This window comes from Atractosteus spatula, chromosome 1, assembly GCF_055471065.1.
Source record: "Atractosteus spatula isolate fAtrSpa1 chromosome 1, fAtrSpa1.hap1, whole genome shotgun sequence".
In the NCBI taxonomy this organism is placed as follows: domain Eukaryota; kingdom Metazoa; phylum Chordata; class Actinopteri; order Semionotiformes; family Lepisosteidae; genus Atractosteus; species Atractosteus spatula.
Window position 1 is genome coordinate 60,750,816 of NC_142706.1, and position 21,430 is coordinate 60,772,245.

Here is a 21,430-nt window from a genome sequence, read left to right on the forward strand (position 1 = left end):
CTACCCTTTTTCACGTGTCTTAATTGCATGTAATGTTACAACATATTGATGTACATATAATTTACTTGGAAGGAAACATTCTTATTTGCAAGAGACAAAATAATATTTTTAAATGATTCAGTTTTTTTACGTTTTTGGAAAATGTATCTTTAGTTAAAAAATGTAACTGTTCTTTTATTCTTAAATAGAAAACAACACCCACATACTCTTAACTGGGTAAAGGGGATAAAACCCCAAAGAACTAAATAGAATTGCACATACAAGAGGTGGTAGAATGGCGTGATAGTACAGTAACCTCCGGTTCGAGGTTCAGTTTCAGATTGGGACACCTTCGTGTGGAGTCTGCATGTTCTCATGGACCCAAGTCTACATGAGTCCTGGTGATCTGGTTTCCTTCCAAATTTTAAAGACATGCTGGATGGGTTAATCATGATCTCTAAATTGTCCCTCCCTTCTTTTGTGGCTATCCTATAATGGACTGCTGCCCCATACAGGATATACCCACCTTGCACCTAATTTTACTCTTTTTTTTGCCTGATTGGACAGGTTGAAGCCTTTCCTTGTTTTGTTTTGTTTGCAATGCTGGAAATTTAGAGAGCTCTACAAAATCTGTTGGACACAGTCCCTTGTGACCAGAATTGGGAACTTCTGAATCAGGCTAATTAAGCTTCTATGAGGGTGAGCTTCCACAAGGCACTTGTTCAATAAAGTAATCCAGGACTCAAGTGAGAAGAAAACCAGAAACTTTCTTCCGTTCCATCAGGACTGAAGTGGTGTCCCTCTGGCCTGACTGGTCTCTAGTCCAGTGTTATCCAGTCCTGGTCCTGGATGGCCCCTAGGTGTCCTGGCTCTTATTCTAAATCTAAACTGATGACAAATTACATTAATACTTTTAATTGAGCAGATGGTTTGATTTTCTTGAAACTCTTTTTCATCTCGGGTTAAACTCATTGCTCCCCTGCACCTTTTATGAGAACCACCTGTTTATCAGTGGGAGCTGTGTGTTGTGGCTGGGACTGATGCCATGTCAGTATTCTTTGTGACATCATCACTGGCCGTCCCCAGTCTTCCACGAGCCCAGGGCCGACTGATAAGAACAGGGCGCGCGTCATCACCAGCTTGCACACATATCCTGACAGAATCTGATCCAGGGGCGCGAGGGAACGGGCTGAGGTGAGGTTTCGGTGTTGCTGCAGTTGAGTTATCCCAAGCAATTCTCCTTCTTCCAACAGGACGGCCATGTGAAGACTCGCCGTTTTACATCCCGCCCTTGGAACCACAAACCGGAATCGGTAGAATTCCGAAGCCCACTTCCCGAAAAAAGGGTTTCTGTTCATTTCTTCTGGATCACATTTTTATTGTGATTTTCTCAAGGAACATCGGAAGAAATAACGAGACAAGCAAGAGACACTGCAACACGTTTAACAGTTGTCCCCCTCTCTCGATGATCTCCCCAGCTCTCCCTGGAGATATTGTTCATTTCCGAGATTCGGTAAGCTTTGGAGATGAGTTACAGCTCTGCTGGAGTAAAAGCACACAGCACATGCATCCTCCAACAAGCGGACCGAGACATACTGATCTGGTTTATCATCAAGAACTCTTAAGATGTAGGATGTGCTTGGTAATTACAGTACTATCAGACCTGGAGCGGTTTTGGCTGCTGCTCCTTGCCCTAGTTTAGGTGCAAGGATCATGAGTGATTGAGCCCCTGTGCCTAAGCACAGCCTATTTTTTTTGTGGGAATTTTGATGCTCACCCCCGTTTATATCTGGTGACAACAACCCCTTAGCCGTTGGTGGAGCAACTAGTGGACTGGTGCACAGACAACAACCTATCTCTTAGTGTAAACAAAACAAAAGAGATGATCACTGACTTCGGGAGGGCCCACGCTGATCACTCCGCACTGTACATCAACGGCTCCGCTGTGGAGACAGTTAGAAGCACCAAGTTTCTTGGTGTACACATTACAGATGACCTCACTCGGTCCCTCAATACCACCTCCCTGGCCAAGAAGGCACAGCAGCGTCTCCATTTCCTGTGGCGACTGAGGAGGGCAAACCTTCCCCCGCCCATTCTTCCCACTCTCTACAGAAGCACCTTTGAGAGCACCTTGACCAGCTGTGTCACTGTTTGGTTTGGGAACTGCAACGCTTCAGACCGCAAGACCCTGCAACAAACTGTGGAAACAGCTGAAAAGATCATTGGAGCCTCCCTCCCTTCCATTTCTGTCACCTATCACAAACACTGCTTACACAGGGCCTGCAGTAAAGTAGATGACCCCTCCCACCCCTGCCATAAACTCTTTGCCCTCCTACCATCTGGAAAAAGATGTACAGACTAGCTCCACTAGACTCTGTAACAGCATCTTCCCGCAGGCTGTCAGGCTCCTCAACACCCTGGAATCTACTTGCACCCGCTCCAATTCCAGAAACAGGGTTTAAATCCCCAGCGTGTTGAGTATTTTGTATTATGTATTTGCCTTGTAATTTGCACTATCTGCATCTTGTCTACGATGTCTGTCAGTGCCCTGTCTATATTTGCACTGTGGACCAGGAGGAACGATATTTCGTTCCACTGTATAGTTGTATATGGCTGGAATGACAAACGTGAACTTGAACTTGAGTTGAGGAAGGAAAGGAGAGTCCTGTTGACTCAAATGCCTAATGAGCCTTACCAGAGTATGTGCAAAGACAAAGGCTGGGGGCAAGGATCAGGTTAATAAAGACCGAATTAAGAATTTTCACTTCAAGATGGCCATAGTAAAAACTCGACTGGTACATACCCAGTAGACTCTTGAACAAATGCTGAAAAGTTAAAACTATCAATACATTTCCTTGCAAATTCAAATTAGTTGAAATATAACTCAGCACCGCTCAATCCAATAGTCTACGAGTTGTTACTCTCCAGTTTCTTATAGTTTCTCATTCCGTTATTGCTATCATCATTTTTTAACGATAATATTTATTTTCTGAAATAAATCTACTACCAGAACTCAACAAAAGGTTTACCGATGGTTAAAAACGAAACGCTTGACAGATAATATTAAAAACTTAAGAATACTTTTCCCAGTTTAAGCGACGGTCCAACATGTGTTAATAACATAAAAATCTATAACTACTAAAAATTAAGAACTTTTAAATGATCCCTTTTTCCGTCATTCCGAAGATCACGGTACATCCCAGCGCTGTTTACATCAAAAACAGCCTGTTCAGTCAGACAGATGACCGCAGCCCGGCCCCGGCCAATCTCGGAGCCGCACACTGGCGCTCCTTCGTCTCCTCTCGGTTCGCTCGTCCAATAGAGACCCCGGATGGTGGTGGGTGGGCCTCGGCCATGTTGTGGTTTGAATGAGGAAGAAGCGGGAGAGCATAGTTGAGTTTTTCCGTTCCGGTTTCGCTCCTAGTTTTTGATAGGTGATTTTCCCCCACGGAGTGGGAGGGGAGAGCTGAAATATCGGAAAATGTTTAAAAATTACCGAGGAGGAAAAACGGGCGGAAAGTGAGTTCAGGGCTGTGAGAGAACAGGTTTGCTATCCGAGGGGGGTTCTCTTCCCTCTCACTCGGGGTGCGGAGTACTGCTATACCCGGGCAGTGGTGAACGGGGGACGGAGACCTCAGAGTTTTTAAACTACATGCGACTCAGACGCTTTTCTGGAGCTCGGGCGACCGGTTCTATTTATTTTTTATTATATTTTTTCTGAGTTTTAAAATGTTTAACAAAATCCGCGAGTGGCTGGGCACCGGTATCGCCTCCCTCAGGGACGGAGACGAAGTCGCGGTGGCAGCGGAGACGGATGAGGTTCGAGACGGCCCCAGGGGCAGAAAAAGATCCCTGAACTGGTGGGTGTAAAGTCACACAGATTAAATTAATCGTATGATGATTTTTTTTTTGTGAATCAGCGAAGTCGGTGCGAATAGGTGATGGACTGAAACAATTCGCGCCTTTAAGCGCCTTGGCTTAGAAAAAAAATGTTTTTTTTGGTTAGTTTGTCACGAAAGGATATGTACGTGAATACATCCTATTCTTAACTAATATGCTGCAACAGATCTAGATTGACCCCAAGAAAGCGGGTGAGCTTGCTGTAAGCTAGGCCTTATACTATACTAATATATCCAGATATTTGCGAATGTAGCTTTACCAGAGCCACCTTCTGTTTGTAGCCCTTGCAAACTGGCTGATTCTGTTTCTCCACCTGCTTTTCTTACCCCCTGGTCTTTTCAACTGGTGTTTGACATGTGTTGACAGTTGAGTTCTTTGTTAAATTCTTCTGCACCTACTGCAAAATCAAGAACAAACAGTGTGCTAATGTGGGTAACATTTTTTTCCCCTCTTGACAGCTCTTTTTTTATACCGCCCCTGTTTAAGTAGGCTACATTAAAACCTTATTTATTCATTGCATCAAATGAACACTGCACTTCCCTGTGAGTCTTGTGCAGTTGTTAAATGCAGTATTTTTTTTTTTTTGCTCTTCAGTGTTCTGGATGGAGGCTGCACTGAGGCTGAGGACAGAGCCATGAAGAAATTCAGAATGGGTGAGAGGCTGGGTTTTTATTTTTATCGCGAATGTAAAAAAAAAAAATGTTTCGGTTTGTAGTAGCTGATCAGTCCAGGGTTCTCCTCCGGCTGTTCGTTGTCACACTCTGGCTGTTGGCTTTGACAGCGTGGCTCCATAGCTTGTTCCAGACTCCCACGACTCTTTGTGTAAAGGATTGTTTCCTGTTCCCGGTTTTTAAACACGCTTCGCCTTAGTTACCGCTTGTGGTTTGTGCTTCAGCGCTGGTTCTGAAGAAGTCCACTGGGTTAACTTTGTCAGTCCGCTTGAGGGTTTCGAATACTTGAACCAGTTGCTTGTCTCCTTCTGTAGTCTTCTCTGTTCAAGACTAAACGATAGTTTTTTTTTTTAGACTGAACGCGTTGGGCACTGGTTCCCAATCCTGATTGAGAGGCCCCCTGTATCCTCTGGTTTTCACTCCAGTGAGCTCAAAACGATGATGACTTTAATTGAGCGGCTGGCTTGTGCATGCACTGTCTGTCCGTTTGCCAAAACGGAAGACGAACGCAGTCCCATTTTGTTTTTGGAAGCTCTGGGACTGCTTCCACCCAGCTGTGCTCTCAAGTTTTGGGCTGTGGTAGGCTGGGAGCAGAAGAGTGTCCTTGGTCGCTGGTCAGGTGTCACCCTGTGGAGTTCAGCTTTTCCTTATCCGAGGCTGTCCTCGTGAGGGGCACAGTGGCCTGCACCCCGTGTCCATGCTCACACAACCGCAGCAGCGCCGATTGTGTGATGACTTGCAGTGGCTCAGGAGAATAGGTGTGTTCAAAATCCCTCCAAGGGTGGTGCCACGCACTAAGCATGTGTACTTTTATATTACGGACTGTTCCATTGTTGTTAATAAGACTATTTTAAAAATGATAAAAAGCCAACCTTTTCAGCTAGTTTGCTTGCAGTTGCTCATCCCGTGATCTGGAATTGGGCAGCATGGTGGCTCCATGGTTAGCATTGTTGCCTCAGGGCACTGGGGCCCTGGGTTCAATTCCAGGCCGGTTTGTTCTCCTCGTGCTCACGTGGGATGCCCCAAAGCTCTGGAATTCTGTCCCTAAGGATATCTGAGTCACCTTCCCTGAGCTCTTGCAAATAAGATTCAAAATCTTCTTCTTTAGAAGGATGTTTATTTAACTAGTTCTGTCTGACACTTTGCCTTCCTACTGTATTCCAGAACCTTATTGTAATTGTGTAAGTCCTCTGTCTCCTCTCATGGTGGGCTTTTGTTACTGTAAAGCAGTTTGAGTATCAGCTTTTAGAGGCACTATATAAAATAAAATTATTTCTTCCTTGGGCTCTGTTTTCCTCCCGCAGTCCAAAGACATCCTGGTAGGTCGAAGGGATTCTGAGAAAATGAGCCCTGGTGTGAGCGTGTCTCTCTCTGTGCCCTGTGGTGGACTGGCGTCCCGTCCAGTGTGGACCCCTCCTTGCATCCGTTGCTTACTGGGATAGGCTCCGGCTCCCCCGCGACCCTGAATTGGATGAAGTGGTTAGAGAGTGGATAGATGGAGAAATGAGGAGGTGACGAGATGGAGATCAGGGAGGTGAAGGAGACAGAGATCATCTCTCACTGGCTAGGGCCTGGGGCTTTCCAGCCAGCCCTGATGGATGATCGAGGATGCTTTGCCCAAGATTAGGGTATGATGACAAGGCTGGATTTGAGCTGAAATGGTTGATGGATCCCAAAGTGACCAGCCGTGGGGTTTTCTCTTGATTTTGGCCAAGATCAAGGGTAGTATCTGTTCTTATCGGTTTCCCTTGACTTCCTTGTCTCTTCCTCGTGTGCCAGGAGACCTGGTGGACACGGTGAAGCTGGCGGCGGAAGGGGTGAGGATCCGCGGCACCAGCGTGGCGTCCTGGGTCCGAAACAACGTCAGCCCCTCGCTGAGGGCCATGCTGCCTGCCTCGCCTGGCCCGCCCGAGCCACCCGAGCCCACGCCCACCCCCACCACCTCTGCGTGGAGAGACTACGAGGTGCGCATGCCACCTTCCCTCGAGCCCTCGACCCCGGGGCGAGACCGAGTTTCTGGTGCCCGTCGGCAGATTCCCTCCTGCCTCCAGAGAGCTGCAGGGCCTTCTGGGAACTTCAGTCTCTCTCGGTGCTCTTAAAGGAAAATGGCAACTCAGTTTTTATATTTTGGGGTCAGAAAGAATCAGGATTGATGAGTGCATTTCAAACCATAATGAAGGTAAAATGTACACAGTGATGTGTAAAACCGTCAATTTACATCACAAAATAGTCAGAATTTCCAGGAATGCGCAGCGCCATGTTCTATGATTCAGAATGAAGCAACTAAACATCCGGTCAGTTGAAGCAGCCCTGTTACATGGTAAACAAGCAGGCTTGTGAATTCATCTCTTTTAATCTAATAGAATTATTGTTCTCGACTTTGAGACTGTTTTTTATTGGTCATTGCCGACAAATACTACTTACTTGTCAACTCTGGATGCAGATCACGTTGGAGTATTTCTGTGGTTTAAAGTCTGCTGCACAACCTGTACTTATTCGCTCTACATCACAGCACATTGGTCATTACAGTGACTAGTGAGCAGGAAGGGCTGCTTCAAGTCACAGTTCTCGCAAACTCTTGCCCACAGCGACTATACAGTACTTCCACGAAGTGCTCAATTTTAGTGCTTAATTTGGAATTTGTCAAATTAATTTATATAGTTAATGAGATTTAATAACCGGTCTGAGACATTAGGACTGCAGTTCCCATTTACAGGAATGAAATGTGGGCTCAGAGGCCCTCAAAACCTGTTTAAGGCATTTGGATTGTGTGGCTTTTAACTGCGGGCAGCAGCGTGGCCCATTGGTTAGGGCTCTGGAGCTGCAGGTTGTGGATTGGAACCCCAGGTTTGAAAAAGCTTCTTGCTCAAGGGGACAACAGCAACTGTAGCATTCCTGAGGAGTATATATATGAGTACGCAAGTCTGTGTGTCACTGAAGCCTCTTTGGATAAAATTGCCAGCCAAATTAATGAAGTTACTACCTGTAAAACGTGGGGGGCTTTGAGGACTGATATGATATGGAATAGGGCGATCGGCTTGCCACTGCTCTACAGGACTGTGGCTTGGGTCTCCAGCTGCTCCTGGAGAGAGTTCTGGATGACTGGACATCCTGCAATATCATTGTTCCCCATATGCATTCCATAAGGGAAATTGATGCTTAATTCCTGTCTTTCTGAGCCCCGGTTTGTCTGGGATTCGCTAGAGCCTTGGTAAGAATGGCACAGCAGAGCCATTGTTTTTCTCTCACGGTTTATTTTCCCCCTGCAGTTCCCTGTTAGGACTCCTGGTTCTTTGGGAGAGACCTTTGTGGCCCCTTCACCAACGCTGGAGTGGAAAACCACCTTCAGCCGAGGTAAGAGGCTTTTACAGCTGGTGTCTTGGTGTAATAATCTGACTGTCTGATTTACCTTCCTACTCCCCACCTCACAGCCTTCATTCGTGTCATTCCGGTCTGCTGTTTGTCCCCCAAGCTCGTTTACATTCTGTGGGTCCTAGGGCCTTCTCATGCGGAGCAGACTCAACACCTTCTTCATCAGAAAGGCTTTTATGTGTCTGTTCCTTGTATCTTCTACTACATTTATAATCCCTTGTGTTTCTTTGTGCTTATCTCATCTCCTGTCCTTGTCACTTTGTTTGTTTTTTTAAACTTTTTTGAACTTTTCCTATACAGTGCTTAGAGAAGATAATTTTAAAGGTGCTATATAAAATAATTCATTATTTATTATTAAATGATAAGTGTAATATTGCCTTCTTGACGTGACGAATCCAAATCTGCTGGCCTGGACTTGACAGGGAGAACTACCGACAGCTGTGCTCTTTTAAAAACCTCTGGTCTCCTGAGACTCAGACAGCAGTCTGCTGTGAAGCATGTCTTTAAGCTCCTCCCCCTTTCTTTGTAGCATTGCTCCGGAATGAGAAACTGGCTGCGGGTTCGACAGACGGCAAGACGCCAGTCAGCCCCTTGCCCTGTGAGAGTCACAAGACCAATGGGCACTCTGTCAGAGCGCCCCCTGCCTGCAGCCTGAAACAGCCTCCCTCCTCCCCCAAGATGGACAGGACCTTGCTGCTGGGACCACGGACCGCGCCCAGGTAACAGCACTGATTAGCAGGGCAATGGGTGGGGGACCTGGGGTGCTATCTGTGTGGAGTTTGCATGTTCTCTCTGCGTGAAGTTTCTCCACCTGCCTTGTACCCGTTGTTTGCTGGGATAGGGACAGAAAGTGCAGATTGTGCCTAATTGCAATGAGGTTTTACAAGGCATTAAGTCAATGAACAAATGATCTAGAAGAAAAATGGTACTGAGACAGCATGAGATCTTCAAAACAGTGATAATAAAGGGTCCTGCAACGTACAGGTGTCACGCCCAGGGCAAAACCTGTAATCCCTAATAATCTTGATGTTGATGTTGCTCTCCAGTATTTACAAACTGATCCCAATTTTATCTTCCACATTCTGCAGCTTGTTTTGATACTGGATATGGATAATGGATACTGATATGGATAATGCCTGCAATTAGTTTTTGTTGTTTCAGAAAGGGACTTCCTCCCAGCCCCACACTCTGCGGTCACTAGATGAAGTGTAGTGAAGGTGTCTGTTCCCATTTCTCATGCTGAGCTCTCACTGGCTTCCTTCTCCCTTCTGCAGACCGTTGACCTCCTGTGCAGCAGGGGGCAGTGTGGCAAACCAGTCTTACACCTCCATGTATGAGAAGACCTTCCCTATCCGCGTAGTGCAGAGTCCACTGCGCCGCCGTGGCATCCTCCGCTACCGCCGCTCCGTCCAGCACTGCACTGCCCGGGAGGTGAGGCGCCAGCAGCGCGAGAGGGCACGGGCTGATTCTCGCTGTTTTTTTTTAATGCTTCCGGGGGCAGCCTGCGATTGTGAGTGCCCCATCAAAGAGATTGTCCTTCATTTGACCAGGACGTAACCAGCACTGCACTGCGTAACCCAGGCTCATGCTGACCGACCTTTTAACTATCATAACTGGTATGCCAGGTCGGTCTGTATCAGTGCTGCTTTTTTAAAGTGTCTGGGTGATCTATTGCTTTGTGTAAGGAACGTTGTCTCAAAGTAATCTTTTTGATAGTGCATGAAGTAATATTCTTCTAATGAAGGGGGCGCTAGGAACTGCACTAAGTGTCCTGCGTATGCACAAGTATGTATTATGAAACAAGTTCATGGTTGGCTTTCGAATCGTAATGACAGAAGTTAGCTTCTATGAATTAATACCAGTTAGGTAGCTGAGAGCTGCCTTAGCTGGACTGCAAATTTGCAGACAGTAGCTGGAGTGTTGCACCCCTGCACTAAACCCACGAAAACGAGATGGTAAACAAGCTAAGGACATAATCTATGATCTATGATGTGCACGACGGAACTTTTTATTAGTGAATCCAGAAGTATTTTTTCCTCCTTTGGCTGTTCTTGGTAGTTAGGACTGTCGCTGGCTGTAGTGGTTTGATCCTCTGCTGGGAGAGGGTGTGGAGTCTGTTCCTCTGGTAAATCCGTGTCCTCTCCTCCCTCCCCTCCAGTCGGTGTGCGAAGAGGAGAAAGAGGTGTACCGGCAGCTGCTGGCCTTGGTGTCCGGGGGGCTGTCCCAGAATCCTGGCTCCAGCATGGGCCTGCGCTCGCACCGGGACCTGTAAGTACCGTCTCCCCTGCTGGGTCGCGGCCGAGAGGGGCCGGACCGCTCCGGCGCGTGGCTCTAAGACAAGCCCATCCAGAGCTGGCTCCTGTCCTGACCTTTCCCCCCCTCTCTCTCTCCGGCAGGACCAGTTTCCTCAGCTCCACGCGCCGCTTGTACCAGCGGTCAGGCTCCACAGGGGAAGGCGAGGAACAGCGGTCGGAGGTCCCCAGCAGCCCCCCGAGTCCCTCCAGTCCCAGGGCGCTGTCCAGCGGGGGCTCCAGCACCCTGCCCAGTCCTGGAGCTGCCTCTGGGGACCCGGAGAACCCGGCCTGGCCCTTCTCCAACCACGTCAGCCCGGGGGCGTCCCCGAGCCAGCCCGACCCAGAGCCACCCGCCGCCCTGCAGGACAGCTCCTCGCAGGACACGCAGTCCTCAGGTGGGGGCGGGGAGTTTGAGCTTGTGAAGCGGTACAAGAGTGTGTCTGCTGCAGACAGATTCAGATTTACAGTCATGGCCTATAATCATACAGCAGCTCTCCCCACGTCAGCACGATGTGCAGGTCTCCTCGAAACATCAGCAGCTGCAGGTCTGCAATTAAGATTTAATTCTGCTGATTTAACCCTCGTCCCGAGGCCTTGTGCTGCTGCTGATTTAAAGAAGAGCTGCAGTGCCTGCTAGGTTATCGGACTGAAGGAGTCCCGTTATAGAGCAAGAGCACGTTTCACGTCTAGTGCTGAGAGTTGACCCGCTCTCCAAGAAACGCAGCTGCTCAGGTCAGATACCATTGATGAAGTCTTGCCTGGAAAAGACATTTTTTATACAGTGCGTCTGCCTACGAGCATGACACCACTCAGTACAGTAAGGCTTTCTTCTGCTTTGAAATTGTACGTCAGGAAGATGAGTTCCATGCTTCCATACGTGACAGAAGTTGGTTTCGCTTTGTATGTTTTTTTGAAGCACACAAAGAAATATATTCTGATCAAAATTGTAAGGGACATGCACCAACCGTTAAAAAGAAAAAAACAGCTCAGTATAATTCTATTAGAAACAGCAAACTGTAGTACTGGGTTTTGACAGCTGGTTGGTATTGTGGGAAATTCTTCATCAGGAGCAGCAGGGCACAGTCTTGTGCAGGTTGTTTTTTCTGAGCTCTGCACGACAGAACAGACGCACTGCAGAGGGTTCCCAGCTCTAATATACAGTACAGACTCTGACAGACGTTTCTTTCACACTTTTGAGTGCAAGTCCTGTCTTTTGATATATGACTATTCCTTCTCTTACCACCCTATAGAAGAAAATGAGTTGCTGCAGCTGTACAAACAAATCATTTTTATCCTGTCTCAACATACATTTTGTTAAAAGGCTAAATACACAGATCCCAGCAATTATTCTAAAGCCTTCCACAGATGGTTAGGTAGTAATATAGTAGTGCTGGATATGTGCAATATACTGTAAAGTGTATATGTCCCTCTTCAGTTAGCGATGTGTTTCCTCAGAACTGAATGAGGAAGACCTGTAGCTGCAGCTAACTGTATCCTATGTCTTTACTCCTCCTAATTTACCTTTTGCTTGTGTCTTTGCTTGAGACTTGTTTCATGATAATCCCTGAAAGCACTTTTGAGCTTAAGTTGTTGTCTTTTAAAGGGTCAGCAGTCTGTGTTCCAGTCCTTATTAATTTAACTGTAGACTCTATAAAGTTGGGATAACGTAAATCTTGTGCTGTTGAGAGTCGGCATTGATAAGCCTGTGAAAGCAATGCCACAGTATCGCTGTGACAGCAGACGTATGAGACAAGGAGATGCATGAAAGACAGGGTTGACTGCGGTGCTTTCTTCTCCAGCTCAAGACTCAGACTCTGTCATCTTCGTGAAGGAACAGCAGCCCAAGAGGGAGGACAGGATGAGGTACCGCGCTCTCCAACATTGTCTCATTAGTTTCTGGATTTTGTCGGAGTGTCCGTTTTAACTCCTCGTTCCTGATCGTGTTCCCGACCTTTTCCCTGCAGCGTGCCCTTCTTCCACACGGAACTGTGGATCAAAGAACTGTGAGTGAGATTTTTTGGGGGAATTTGAATGTCTTTGCCCGCCACGTCTCTGTCGGTTGTGTCCTTGTTCACAGAACTGGCTTTGATGCATAAAACCTTGCAAAAATATCCACTCAGAATTCCCTGCATTCATTCCTGATTTATTTTTTTCACTCTCCCGCTGTCCGGTAGGACGAGCGTGTACGATTCTCGAGCGCGGGAGCGGCGGAGACACATCGAGGAGCAGGAGGCCCTCGCCGCGCGTCTGCAGAAACAGGTAGGTCGCCCCTGGAGAGCTCTCTGTAGGGCACTGGCGTAACCCCTGTGTGCAAGTCCTGGCAGCTTTTCTTCTCTCATTTTCTTCACCTCTCTGACCTCCCGCCTCTTGACATCTTGACATCTGTCCCTTACATGCAGCTTGGCTTCACCTCTGTCATGTACTCTGCCATCTGTGCCTCCTGTTTCCTCGCCTGCCTGTGTGAAAATCCTGACTTGTGACTCTGTCTCTCACTCTCTTCTTCACTGGGTCCATCATCCCTGCCTTCCTCTCTCTCTGTCTAGCGGCTGTCTGCAGAGGGCCGCCCAGGCCAGCCGCCAGTGGAGCTGCACCTGCGCGTGCCCCTGGAGAAGGAGGTTCCCCTGGCACCTATCGTCGAGGAAACCAAACCAGTCAGGGAGGAGCCCGAATTCCCTGAGCTCACTCAGGTACATTGCGTGGTCACAGTCACTGTATACAATTCCTGTAACGCAATGGCACAGTCCCTGGACTGGTAAGAGCTCCAATATTACACTGGCAGACTGTCCCTGGTAGGAGCTCCAATATTACGCAGGCACGCTGTCCCTATGCTGTACTGGTAAGAGCTCCAGTATTATGCTGGCACGCTGTCCCTGTGCTGTACTGGTAAAAGCTCCAGTATTATGCTGGCACACTGTCCCTGTGCTGTACTGGTAAAAGCTCCAGTATTATGCTGGCACGCTGTCCCTGTGCTGTACTGGTTAGAGCTCCAGTATAACACTGGCACGCTGTTCCTGTGCTGTGCTGGTAAGAGCTCCAATATTACGCTGGCACGCTGTCCCTGTGCTGTGCTGGTAAGAGCTCCAGTATAACACTGGCACGCTGTTCCTGTGCTGTGTTGGTAAGAGCTCCAATATTATGCTGGCACGCTGTCCCTGTGCTGTGCTGGTAAGAGCTCCAATATTACGCTGGCACGCTGTCCCTGTGCTGTGCTGGTAAGAGCTCCAATATTACGCTGGCACGCTGTTCCTGTGCTGTGCTGGTAAGAGCTCCAATATTACGCTGGCACGCTGTTCCTGTGCTGTGCTGGTAAGAGCTCCAATATTACGCTGGTACGCTGTTCCTGTGCTGTGCTGGTAAGAGCTCCAATATTACGCTGGCACGCTGTTCCTCTGCTGTGCTGGTAAGAGCTCCAATATTACGCTGGCACACTGTCCCTGTGCTGTGCTGGTAAGAGTTCCAATATTACGCTGGCACACTGTCCCTGTGCTGTGTTGGTAAGAGCTCCAGTATTATGCTGGCACGCTGTCCCTGTGCTGTGCTGGTAAGAGCTCCCTACATTATACTAGCACAAGGTCTTTGTTCTGTAGAGGGACTTTGTCATTGTGTACAATATTACAGAAGACCACTATACTGCAGTTATGTGGTGTTCAGTCACATCTATGTGTGAGACTCTGCTCTCTCCGTGTTCTAAGCTGTTGTTTTCCTCCCCTCCCTGCGCCCCTCTCTCGCGCTCACCAGTCGATGGAGGAGGAGGTGACCAAGGCGTTGCGGGGGGGCAGTCAAGACGAAGTCCTGAGCGAGGGCTTCAGGCTGACCATCACCCGAAAAGACCTGCAGACCCTGAGCCACCTCAACTGGCTCAACGACGAGGTACTGCCACCGGTCCGAACAACTCGTTTGTGCATGCGAGAGGAGACAAGGGTGCTCACCTTGGCCCTGCAGGTCAACTACCCCGACCTGTCTGCCTAATTGAAGTAGTTAACTGCACCCAGTTAACCACTGTACACTTGGCCACGGTGCTGGACAAGGTGAAGAGATCTCACAATCCTCATGTTCTGTTACAGAGTGTTGTTTAAACCTGCAGACACAACCGGGCTCGGAAAAAAAACGATCGCATTTAGATGTTGGAAGATGTATTCCTCGCGTAATGTGACATAGTTGGAACTGAGGAACTGTCCAGCTGATGTAGTCAGATTCTCATGCAGTAGCAATGGTGCCTCAGTGATGCCTCTTGGCCCAATCAGCCCTGATTCTGATTGAAAGGCAAGACCAGCTCGTCACAGTTGACACAGGTGACCATATAAATCGGTTACTTCCTGTCCTACATCTACACGACACGTGCCAGAAAGAAGTTTATATCTGTCACTCACTATTTCTTCCACACGACTAAATCTTAAATGTTTTTAAATGAAAAGTCTTTACTTTTTTTGGCGATTAGACATTTAGTCCTGTGATGAGAATTTAATCTGGATTGTCCGATTTGAGTTAAATAAAGAAGGACAGAGGCGAGGGTGCCTGGCGTTGACTTGCGCCCCCCCCACCCCCCGTACCCTCAGCCTCTCCTCTCTCTCTGTGTGCCCCCAGGTGATCAATTTCTACATGAACATGCTGGTGGAGAGGAGCAAGCGCCCGGGCCTGCCCTCCGTCCACACCTTCAACACCTTCTTCTACCCCAAGCTGCGCAACGCGGGCTTCCCCGCCGTCCGGCGCTGGACCAAGAAGGTGGACATCTTCTCCGTGGACATCCTGCTCGTGCCCATTCACCTGGGCGTCCACTGGTGCCTGGCGGTGAGCGAGACCCCGACCCGTACGACCGTGACTGACGTGCTTCGTCCCCGGAAGTGAAGTGTAAACGTGGAATTTTCTGAATCCCGTGAATGCAGCGTGGGGAGGGGCGGGGGGAGGAGTTTGGTGTCTGTTGATTTGGTCCAGTTGTTTGATTCCTCGATTTTAAACTGCAGGTGGTTGATTTCCGGAAGAAGAGCATCGTGTACTTTGACTCCATGGGAGGAAGCAACGACGAAGCCTGCAGACTCTTGCTGTGAGTGCTGGCCCTCATTGGAGTTTGCAGAAATGCAGCGGGATTGTCCGAGGGGGACTGTTATCTGTTCTGGAGGTCATTGCTCATTTTAATGCTGTCGGTTGTTTGGACAGCTTGGAACAACGTCAGTTGTTTTAACATGATTTCAGCATGGATGGCCTTTTGTGCTTTTCGTTCCATTTATGACTTAAAAAGAGGGGGTGGCATGGGTGATTTATTATGATCAAAACTGCAAGTACAGACTCTTGCGTAGCCTGTGTCCTGTTGTCTAGACTGGTGGTTCCCAGTCCTGCTCTTGGATGAAAGCCATGTCTGCTGGTTTCATTCCAGCTGAGCTCTGAATCTTGAGTGCTAATCAATGACTTAATCAACCTGCTTACATATTTAAATTTTAGTTAAGTTATTCAGCTTGTCTCTTTGAGCTCTAATTAATTGATCAATTGATGTTGAACGGGTGGGGGTCACACAGTATCGGACACGCCCACCCGCAAGGGGGGTGGCTGTGTGTTAAACACGCCCACCGCAAGGGGAGTGGCTGCGTGTTGGACACGCCCACCCGCAAGGGGAGTGGCGGCGCATCAGGTTTTACGCTTAAGATATGACTGCTTTCTGCAGAGGTCCAGCTGGTTAACATTTCAGGCAGAATGAAACGCAGAAATCATTACAGGGTTGATGCCGATAAGAAATTCCATTTGACCTCTTGAGAGCACTGAAAGCAAATTTACAAAAATGTCCCAGATGAAAGCTGTTTAAAATAACTTTATTGGAGCAAAAAGCAGAAGACGCAGTGCTCCTCCAGGACCCAAACTGGGACCCCCTGATCTAGACCAGGAGTTCCCTACTCAGGTCCTGAAGACCAGTATACCTGCTGGCTTTCATTTCAGTCCAGCTTAATGATCCAGTTGAAGCCTCAGTTGAGCTAACAGTAAGCTGGCTTTGAATATTAACAAGTTTTTTTTCTCCTCAAGAGTTTGGGATTTCATTTTATTCCTGAAAAGCAGTAGGTTAAAGGTAACCCCCAACATGTTTAAGAGCTGAAAACCATTCAAACAGTTCCTCCTATTTTTAAGTCAATTAAGAGGTTTAGTTGTGTACCTAAGAGAGCGTAGCTGGAAACAAATCCAGCAGGTGTGTGTAAGCCTCCAGCACCAGGACAGGGAGTCCCTTGGTCCAGATCTTGGTTACGGAGGCTGACGGTTCCGTATCTGGTCCTCACAGGCAGTACCTACAGCAGGAGAGCCGTGACAAGAGGAACAAAGAGCTGAACACATCCGGCTGGGTCGTGCAGAGCAAGAAGCGGAATGTGAGTAATAGCATCTTCTCTCCCGTAAGTCCGCTCCAAGTGTAGTGTTAGGGGTCCATGGTCAGTGCTGGGATGCGTTCTCAGTGACCTTCATGGTACCATGGTAAATCACACTGACCACAGCCCTCCCAGAGAAACGGTTTATGGAGAGACTGAGACCCTCCAAAGCCAGGCCAACTGTATGCTTACTCGTTGAAGCCTGAATGATATAATTACAGTAGAGTCGTGTTTTCCATGGTAGTTAGGTTCCTGATGTAGTCTGTATACACAAAATTGTATATGATCAAAATGCCCTCCTTAGACTTGCTGTTCCCCTCACATAAGCAAGTAAAATCACTTGTAGGTATGTTAGTATCTGTATGTATGTAGTTTAAAGTATTATGAAAAGTGCAGTACAGCAAATATACTACTGTATGGTATATGAAATAGATCAAATAAAATCTAATATTAAAATGCAGGGAACCCTCACCGAAATCTTCTTGTAACGATAAATATGAAAGGAGTGTGCAGCTGATGACAGTCCCACCCCTTAATGTGTTCAAAATCTATATTTTAACTCCAAGTCAGGCACTTTTCTTGATTTGCCTTTCCCCTTTGTATTTGTTTTGGGTTTACGAGCCCTACTGAGGGTGCATGTCGCACCAGATTTGAATTTGGGAAATTTCCCACATTTTTGATTTTTCATTATTTTTTTCGGCACTGATATCAAATACTCGAATTTGCATAAAATATATGCATAAAAGGCAAGTGTATTTAAAAAAAAATCAGAGCCGTTTGAAGCTCTGTTTATGAGCATGATTGATTAGTGCTGTATTTATCCTTCGAAAGGCAGTCAGGGTACAGTAATACTGTAATGTAGGAGTTAGTGTTTATCCTGTGGTACTACAGTAACGCGTCTCCGCCTCCTACAGGAGATCCCTCAGCAGATGAACGGGAGTGACTGTGGAATGTTTACCTGTAAATATGCTGATTACATCACCAAAGATAAGCCAATCACATTCACGCAGGTGAGCATGCCCAGTGAGCCTGAACGTTAGGGTTTCATGGTGAGCTGTGTTGTTAATTGCCATGGAGTGTTGTATGTGTGAAATCAGGGTGGAGTGATTTGCCATGAGCTGATCTGAAGTTTTCTAAATCAATTTGAGTTGTTTAACCAAGAAGAAAGCATGCTTAGTTTTATTGATATGGGGTGGAGTGGTGGCTCTGTGGCTAAGGATCTGCGCCTGTGGCTGAAAGGTTGCCGGTTCAAATCCCGCAGCCAGCAGAGGAATCCTATTCCGTTGGGCCCCTGAGCAAGGTCCTTAACCCCAGCTGCTCCAGGGGCGCTGTATAAATGGCTGACCCTGCGCTCTGACCCCAAGCTTCTCTCCCTTTCTGTGTATCTGTGTCTCATGGAGAGCAAGCTGGGGTATGCGAAAAAGACAAATTCCTAATGCAAGAAATTGTATAGGGCTAATGAAGTGATGTTATGTTATGTTATGATATTTTATTCTGTGCACAGTTCTGAATTGCCAGGCCTCTGACTGTCCTGTCTGTTGTTTTCTTTCCCAATCCCACAGAAACACATGCCATATTTCCGGAGGCGAATGGTGTGGGAGATCTTGAATCGGAAGCTTTTGTGAATTTCGGGAGAAAGCACCAAGGCATTCCTAAATCTGACATGGGGTGTAATGGGACGGAAGACTTGGGAAGGACTTTGACTTAACTTCCCCAAAACTCTACCCAGCTCCCTCTTTTCCCCCTCCCCCAGTTCCTCCACAACCTGAAGACAACTGACACCTTCCCACAGCAGCCCAGACTGGAGCACCCGATATGTTTTTCAGATAATGGCCGTCCTCCTTCACCACTCCATTCTGCTCCCAAGGCATCTGTCCTGGGACGATCTGCCCCCGCGCATCAGTGTGGCTTCTCGTTTCGCCCTCCTGGGCGGCTGCTGTATATCATCGTGGATTACTGGGTCCCAGCTGCAGGCGGTGCGGAAAAGACTTGAAAGGGAGTTCTGGGACCCAGTGGGAGGCACTACAGAAGGTCTTCTCAGATGTTACTCTCTCCGTGTTTGTTAGGGGGCAGAGCAAGCCCCCCCTGTTGTTCTGTGGAGGAGAGGAAAAGATCGCAAGTACTCAAACGATCTCTAGTGCTCCTTAAGGGTAAGCGCGACAAACTGATCTTCCCCATTCTTCGACCACATGGGGCACAGTAAACCACCAGTCGCTCAGGTTACGTTTGCTTTGGTGGCTGGTTTAGCCTGGTTGGTGGGGAAGAGGAAGTTGGCTCCGATGTTGAGAGCTCTTCATAGGCAACATGAGAATGGAAGTTGTTATTACTCTTCTCCTGCCTGGGAATGTCACCGGATTTCTTCATCCAGGTCTGTTTTTTCTCACAGCGTCAGGTGGAGTCTCGTGGTTTCGTTTTTTCATCTCGGACAGGGGATCCTTTGCAAAAAGCTGTGGGGGGCCACGTGCAAGGAGTTTCTATCGCTGAGCTTCGGAGGAGTGGGGAGGAGGGGAGCGTGGGTTTGCGTGGCCAGAGTTTGAGTCGAGTAACAAGCACGCAGCTGACGGGATGGACCGAAAGACCGCTTGCGAACACGGGCCCGACGGCAGTGATAGAGACCTCAGGAGAGAAGAGCTCCGCTCTTGTGACCGTGTCCAGAAGATCGGAAGGCAGAGACCCGAGGCAGTACTTAAGAATTGACACTAGAGGAATAAAAGCTAACTACTTGTCATCTGTCTGAAGTGGCCGATCCTCCCTCCAGGTCACACATGGTGGAGTCCACCTGAGCCAGGTGTGGCCTTTAAACTCACATTTAAGTCTGGACTGAACTGATGGCAACGGGGGATGGAGAACACTTGTTCCTGAATGAACTGGCACAGCTTAAGGACTCCACACAACAACTGAAATAATTTCAGAAAGTGTCTTGTTTTTGTTAAAATTATTTATTGAAGTGATATGCTTGTCGCCAAGCAACAACAAATGTAAAATTCACGATAAGATACCGAAAGACCCAATTGCACATTTGCATTAAGGGGGCACTACATGCAAGCGAACAGCAATAATGAACCCGTAAGGAGAACTAGAGAACATATTGGCTAATGCTCTTTGGAACAGCTGCTCCTGCTTTCTTGCCTGTGGTGATTAAGTGGTGCTATAAGTCATGCTTGCTTAGTATTGATTACTGATTTAGTGGGGACTTCAAACACCATCTCTCGTATGGAGGTGGGTTGCAGAAAATGCGTGGGATTGTGTGAAGACTGAGCCTGCTCAGTGGCGAAAGACTTGGGAAGCCTTTTAGTCAGTAAGTCGTTCCATTAAATGCTCTGTATCTCGGGTGGGCTGTGCCGTGAGCAGAGTATTACACAGCACTTGTTCATGTTCTGCTCGGCTCTCTGTTAGCCTGGAGCACTTTGCCACGCTGGCAGGTCTTCTGTGCTGCCTTCCATTCTGTTTCCACAAAACGCAGAAACCCAGGCATTCTTTTATCCAAACCTTATCCTATGATTTTGTTTTCCTATGATTTGCTTTAACCCTGGACTTGCCTACCTAAACCCCTATTTGGTAGTACCAGAAGAGTGCGATTTAGGGCCTGTCGAACAATTGTTTCAAATTCTGTTCTACACTTTGCTTTCTGCATTTTCTGATTTCTGAATTCACTCCTTGTCACTCCTATTGGAAATATGTGACCTGGTACCTATAACGGGTTGTACCTATGCTTCATAAGCCCGGTGCTCCTTTTTTCTCAACACTGAAAGTGTGAGCTACCTCACACTGCAGCTCAGTATTAAGTTATGAGTCAGGGGAGCCCCAGTCCTCTAAGTCGCCTAGTTTCAAAGACTGTCAAATAATTGATGAATCAAGCAAGTCAGCTGTTCAATTAAGTAAAATCTGAAGTGGGCTGAAGAGTAGTTAGATGATCTCTTAACAAATTTTAACAAATGATCTGTTTAAGTGATAGCAATGGAATGTTTCCAAGTCCTTACAAACTGGTGCTAGAAAAGTGAAATTGGTGATTTAAGGGTTACCTACAAACCCTGCTGCACTGGGCTTCTCTGGTACCGGGATATGAGTCTTAAGAGACCTATAGGACTAGGACTGGCATTGAAACACCTGCACCTTCATTATGGTGATTAATTAACTTCCTGGACACGCCCACAGGGACGCACCTGTAGTGACAGGCCCATAAAGACATGCCCACAAGGGGCCATCTTCAATGACAGGCCCATAATGGACACACGTGCAATGACACGTCCATAAAGACATGCCCACAAGGACACATCGGCAGTGACAGGCCCATAAAGACATGCCCTTAAGGGCACACCTACAATGACAGGCCCGTAATGGACACACCTGCAATGATACGTCCATAAAGACATGCCCACAAAACAGAAATGATCTTCAGCCTGAGTTGCTTTCAGTTAGAGATCAATATGGGATATTTCTCCTAGTCTGTTGCCATTGGCATAGAGTTCAAATTTGTTCAAGAATGATTATTGTTATTATTAAAAATGTTTTTAAGGAAAAACGTTTCTAGAGCATTTTGCAAGAATTTACAAATTTTGTATATATTCATATGTATGTACTTGTTTTTTCTTTATTTAATAAGACATTTTGTACCTTTTATTATTGGTTTTGTATCCAGGGAAAATCCTTATTTGTAGAATTAAAAACCTTAAAAGGCAACTTGATTAGTATTGTTTAATGCTGCCTTGTCATCTCGATAGAATCTCTTCCCAGGATGAGTGTGTGGATATTTTAAGGAAAGCTTTGCAAAGCTCCCCTCACCCTACAAGTACGAAATGCTTTTGGATTCGTAAAAGAAGAACGAAGGCTCCCCGGTAGATCGGCGCTTAACAGGTCACTCAAGCTGGAGGGG

The 21,430-nt window shown here is 47.3% G+C and overlaps 1 protein-coding gene across 1 annotated transcript; it reads left to right on the forward strand.

The window, feature by feature from the left end:
- The first annotated feature begins 3,365 nt into the window (after positions 1-3,365).
- Positions 3,366-21,190, forward strand: senp1 (SUMO specific peptidase 1). The gene is made up of 18 exons (XM_088936057.1): positions 3,366-3,839; positions 4,474-4,532; positions 6,330-6,514; positions 7,820-7,904; positions 8,452-8,641; positions 9,197-9,353; positions 10,081-10,190; positions 10,319-10,611; positions 12,016-12,079; positions 12,181-12,219; positions 12,391-12,475; positions 12,760-12,903; positions 13,955-14,086; positions 14,801-15,004; positions 15,178-15,257; positions 16,476-16,560; positions 17,472-17,567; positions 18,120-21,190. The coding sequence occupies exons 1-18, from the start codon at positions 3,709-3,711 to the stop codon at positions 18,180-18,182; spliced, it is 2,202 nt and encodes a 733-aa protein (XP_088792183.1). The 5' UTR covers positions 3,366-3,708; the 3' UTR covers positions 18,183-21,190.
- The last annotated feature ends 240 nt before the right edge of the window (positions 21,191-21,430 follow it).

What these genes read in the sequence shown, in the direction of transcription:
- senp1 (XM_088936057.1), top strand. Translation starts at nt 3,709, where the DNA reads ATGTTTAACAAAATCCGCGAGTGGCTGGGCACCGGTATCGCCTCCCTC. An exon ending in GAAAACCACCTTCAGCCGAG is followed by an intron (nt 7,905 to 8,451) that starts GTAAGAGGCTTT and finishes CTTTCTTTGTAG; the next exon opens with CATTGCTCCGGAATGAGAAA. An exon ending in GAAGCCTGCAGACTCTTGCT is followed by an intron (nt 15,258 to 16,475) that starts GTGAGTGCTGGC and finishes TGGTCCTCACAG; the next exon opens with GCAGTACCTACAGCAGGAGA.